At 29.2% G+C, this 5612-nt stretch overlaps 2 protein-coding genes across 2 annotated transcripts in view; both read right to left on the bottom strand.

Annotated features, from left to right (window-relative positions):
• LOC105627280 (TGF-beta receptor type-1) overlaps window positions 1-591 on the bottom strand; it is a 40305-nt gene extending 39714 nt beyond the window's left edge. Inside the window, exon 1 of the mRNA XM_012208567.1 lies at window positions 501-591. Within this exon, the coding sequence (XP_012063957.1) occupies window positions 501-591 (91 nt within the window). The remainder of the gene's footprint in view (window positions 1-500) is intronic.
• A 4722-nt stretch (window positions 592-5313) lies between these two features.
• The window catches only part of LOC105627279 (UDP-glucose 6-dehydrogenase), a 4625-nt gene continuing 4326 nt past the window's right edge, over window positions 5314-5612 (bottom strand). Inside the window, exon 5 of the mRNA XM_012208565.1 lies at window positions 5314-5490. Within this exon, the coding sequence (XP_012063955.1) occupies window positions 5314-5490 (177 nt within the window). The remainder of the gene's footprint in view (window positions 5491-5612) is intronic.

Genomic DNA, 5612 nt, shown 5'->3' with positions numbered 1-5612 from the left:
CTTCTCTCTCTCTCTCTCTCTCTCTCTCTCTCTCTCTCACTCTAACATTTCTTTTCCTTTTAATTCTTCTTTTAAACGCAAGAATTTTACTTGATTAAGTTTTAAAGTTTCTTTTCCTCGAAAATAAAATTTCATTTGAAAAACAATTTATTTTATTATATTTCAACTTATTTTAAACTATAAGTCATTATCTCAATTCCTCCTGAATAATATTTCGAATCAATCCTGTTATTTCAATCAAATTTTATCAACATATTTTTTGATGTTTAAAAATTTAAATTTTATAAAAAACTATAATAAACAAATTTTCTATCTAATCGGCATAAACTCCAATTACAATTTTCATATCTTGAATCTGCATTGTCACATTAATGCATTGAATAAACGTGACTTTGTGTTTAAACTATCGCGTTCAAAATGCATTAACTATGAAAACTCTTTAATCTCTCACAAGGTATTTTTACGAGAATTTCCACTTTTTCAGTGAGAAGAATATATACCTGCACCGTTCACAGGATATGATGCATGGAGCAAATAGAGGAGCGCCAAGGCGAGGAGGCTCGCCATGCCACCGTCGCGGACGCCTCTCATCTTTCCTGAGCTTCCGCGGGAGCAGCCGGTGGTCCGCCGTGGTGATCGCGCAATCCGCTGTCGCGGATCCGCGAGGAATCGTTCTTGCGACCGAGCGTCGAAGGCCGCCGGCCTTGGCCGCCGCGGCTCAACGTCGATCGCTAGATCGCGCGTGAGACTCGCGGACGGCGACGACCGTTGCCGCCGGCCACGGTATCATCCTCCGACGACCGCGGGGGTGAGGCGAGGAGCCGCCTCGCCAATGAGACACTTGTCACCGCGGTCCGTGCCACTGCCGATGCCGCTGACTCGCGGCGCTCACTCGCATAAGAGCGCTCACGTGAGAGCACTTGCCGCTTCTGGGAGCGAGCGCGACTCGCTATGTGTACCACACGCACTACTCTGCCTTGTTGTTTTCCTGTAACCGTTGTTGTCCGAGCGTATATCCCGTACAGTCCGTACACCGTTCATACATTGTCCGGAGCGAATGTCACTCCAGCCACACCGCTCGCGATTACTCTGCCAATCGAATTATATGCGGAGATTATCTCGCTTGAGACATTAAAAAGAGTGCGACGATTTTTAAAGATTCGAAGCTATTATTTCGCACGAACAACAATTTCTCAAATACACCACGTCGTTCGACGTCGCCGCTGCAGAAGGCGCGCCGCCATTTTCCTACCGACAGGCCCGGCCTATTGCAAATTCTCTTCGACGAACACGCCGAGGAATACGCTCGTGTAATCAAAGAATTTCACCAGTAATTCACGAGAATATCACTGATAATCGTACGTCAACAGACTTAAAATTTGCGAAAATAACGCTTCGTCGTGCATCATTATCGCCGTCGTCGTCGTCGTCGTCGACACTTCGTGACTTCGGCGCAATCTCGACACAACTGTCATGCGGATCGCTCGCTAGAGCTCTTCGCGCTGATCGTCGGACAGCGACTCGTGCTACTATTGTCGCTACTGCCCTTGCTCCTAAAGTATTTCATGATACACGTCACTACCTTCTTCACATTCGTATATAGCTGCTTCATTTTCGCAATTTCATTTTATGCGTGTTGAAAATTAAGATAATGCAAAAATCGAATGAATTTTGAAATAATGATAATAATTATAAAATCTAAAGAAACATCTTCTGTCTATTATATTGTAATAAACAAAAATATAATAGCTATTTGCTTCGAATTAACAATTCTTTAAAATACCATAAAAATTGCATAGTTTGAACGTTAGAATAATAAATAATTTAAACTAATTAGAAATTTAGATACTCTAAAAACATTATTAATATTTTATAATTTGTATTTTGTATTGAAGTGTACGAAAAGTATAAAAATGCGTACTTAATTTTTTAATCGAGCTGCATTACGATCATTAAAAAAATTAAAGATATATCATCAAAAAAGATATTAATTATAATTTTAATAAAAATTATTAAACAATCTGTTGTTAATTTGATTATCAAGTACAAGTTTACACTTTTCTTTTTACAATTTAAAATGCAATACAATTTAAATTGCAAAACATAATAAATTTACTTTTCTATCAAAAATTTTTATTTTCCAACATAGAAAGTATGAATTTAATTTGCAGATGTAAGTTCTCGCATTTAACATTTCATTATATTTTATTTCTTCATAAAATGTGCTACGTTAACAGCAGGGATCATCGAAAAATTGATACATCACTGCCAATTTGCGCATGCGCCTTTTTTAAGATACTTCCAGTTTAACATCGAAATTTTGTAATTTATAAAATAAGATAATTTGGCATTTATTTCTTGCAAAAAATATTGTTACACATTAAATATATTTCTAAATAAATTCTTCAAATATTTTAATTTGTTATACATATTTCTTAGATTGTTTAGAAATTATAAAGCATAAATGAGGAAAAAATATGTACAAAACAAATATTTCTCTTAATCTTTCTTTTAATAAAATTTTTTCAGCTAAGTGTTATTTTTTTTTAATGATTATTTGACAAATATGAAGAATTAATCACATTAAACGATTTTTCTAAAAACATGTATTTATAAACTTTTATGTTATATACTTAAAAACTATGCACAATGTATGCACTTATATTAGATGCAATTTACATATGTATAAATGTGTGAATGTATGATTAAAATATTGGAACTTAATAAAATCAGTAACATTTGTTAATTATTATATAATATGTTTATAAACTAAAAGAAATAATTTTTTAATAACTTCAAATAGTTATACAATATATTATCGTTACGACACATTTATAAAAAATATTTATAGAAAATATAATATTAAAATACTTAATTTATTTCATACATGCATTCAACTTGAAAAAAACATTGAATTTAAATACATACAGTGATACATAATACTGCAAGAAAATTTAATAAATTAATGAATGTAAATTCTTTCTAAGTTTTTATTCAAAATACTTTTCATGAATTCACGAAATCTGTATTAATAAATTATTTCGTAAATATAATAAAATGATCAAATATATTCGAACTAACACTTCAAAAATGTATTACAAATTTGATTATCACAAAATGCATTTCTTATATATTATAGTGTATAATAGTAGTGATATGGAAATGAATGATATGGAACAGATAGTATATATTGATAGTATATATTGATTGAACAAAGAATTTAAAGCATATAAACAAGATATGTAAGGCAAGATGTTAATATAAATATTTATGTAAAAGAGTTGCAATAATTATATAATGTAAATATAATAGATACAAGTCTAACTTGTAACAATGATAATAATAAAGTAAATGTTTTTTTATTATATATATTTTGATGTCTAAATACGCGTTGGAATAATATGTATGGAATATATTTTTATTATAATTAAAATGAAATTACTATTAAAATTATTAAAATAATCATTTATAGCACTTTAACTTCATCTTCATTTGATTGCGATTTGATATTGCACACATATTCTATATTCGATAATTAATTGTGTTGAAATTAATATGTAGTATATCTAGATGGATAATTATGGTCGTAAATAATTACGGATGAAAATTCAAGAGATTTCAGTATTTCTTTTTAGGCAATAATGCAGTCGACTATAATAAAATTAGAAATTACAATATTCTAACTAATTTTAACATTTTCAAAACATTATAAACGTGACAGAATTCTTTGACTATTACCAAGAATGCAATTGCAATTTCTTTATAAATGAATTAAAAGTTATTTTTAGAAAGTTAACAAAGAAAGATCTTAACAGTACTAAGGAAAATATGATATGATGAATATTTCTATCGTATCTGCGATAAAAACATTGCTTTAATTACATGCGTCAAAACCCATTATTAAAATGATGTGAAGGTCAATTATAACAATTTACGAGAGTTGCAATTTATTTCTAGTTTAAAATTATTCAATGACGCATATCCAATTGTCTTACGTTACTATTTAATACATTTGTTTGTCATTAATTGTTATCAAACAATTTGCTTGCCTTATACTTTTTTCTTTCAGAGTGGATTATTCTAAAAAAGATACTATAAAATTGAGATTTCACACTCATATTAATAACATAGATAATAAAAGAAGTTAAAACTTATACAATTTTATATTGATACATAATTATATGAAATATGTAATATGTTTTCTTCATATAATCTCCTTTAAATATCCTAAGAGAATTAAACATAACATAATATTTAAAATTTAAATAAGACGTCATAAAAAAATCTAGCTTTTCTTAGAAAGAACTTAATTTTATTTAAAAAAAGATAAACTGGCAATAATAATAAACAAAAATGAATAATAGAAGGGCTAAGAGCCAAATTTTTTGTATATTTAAATTTTTAAAAAATGGATTATTCTGGCTAAACTTTCACATTGAGGTATATGTACAATAATTTTATTTATCATGCATACTTTAATATAGTTGTCAATTAAATAAGGATTATGTATACTAAGAATTTTGAATACAACGACCATTTATCAGTTTAATTTTTATAATCTATTAATTTAATAACAGAATGTGTGCTTGCATAATTTTATGGAATGATTCTACATGTTCAACTAATTTTATTATCATTACGGACAAATTGCGACCGATGTAATAAAAGAATGTAACTACGAAGATGACAAAGCATTGCATTGTTGTGACTGAAAATAGATATGAAGAAATAGGTCCACCATTTTGTACAACTATAATTTGCAGAAATTGTATTTAACCGTTTTATGATTTTTATTAAATTTGATTAATTTATGTATATACATTGAGGATGACCTAACAAATAAGATGAAACGTATGTGTTTTTAAGAATTTAAATATATAAAAAATTTGGCTCTTAGCCCTTCTATTAGTCATTTTTGTTTATTTAAAAAATTAAATTAAATTATAATAAACAAGTACCTCAAATATATAAAACATTTTTGCAGTGCCTTCTAATTGTTAAAATATATTTCTGAAAAGACAAATTCCATTTTACTTTTTTTTAATTCTTCAATTATAGAAGGTAGTATAAAATTATATTTTAAAATATAATAAACATCGTATATGTAAAACTGAATATTATCTGAATCACGATGCGCAGTCTATATCGATACGTCATTAGGAGATAAACGTATTTATTTATTAAAAGTTAAAATAGTGAAATTCAATAGCTACGTTTCACAAATGCATCTATGTGTTTAGATTAACTAAAATTATTGCAATAATTGTTGTCATTTTTTATTAAATTAGAAGTATTGCTTGGTCCGTTTTTTTTTTAAATTTGTGTCTGGCTACCCCATGCTCTAGAAATTCCTGATCTTGTGCGTTTTTTACCGATAGTTTGAACAATAAAACCGATCCTTTGCAATCGATCAAAATTCAAAATATTCCTTCCGTCGAAAATATAGGCTGGCTTCATCATATCTGCATAAATCTGCGTGTAATCTAATTCCTAAAAATGAAATATTTATTAATTCTTTCTTTATGTTAATATATATGTGTGTGTGTGTGTGTGTGTGTGTGTGTGTGTGTGTGTGTGTGTGTGTGTGTGTGTGTGTGTGTGTGTGTGTGTGT

The sequence above is a fragment of the Atta cephalotes genome (genome assembly GCF_000143395.1).
Source record: "Atta cephalotes unplaced genomic scaffold scaffold00008, whole genome shotgun sequence".
NCBI lineage: Eukaryota > Metazoa > Arthropoda > Insecta > Hymenoptera > Formicidae > Atta > Atta cephalotes.
The sequence above is the reverse complement of the archived record's forward strand: the minus strand, read 5'-3'. Positions and strand labels throughout refer to the sequence as shown.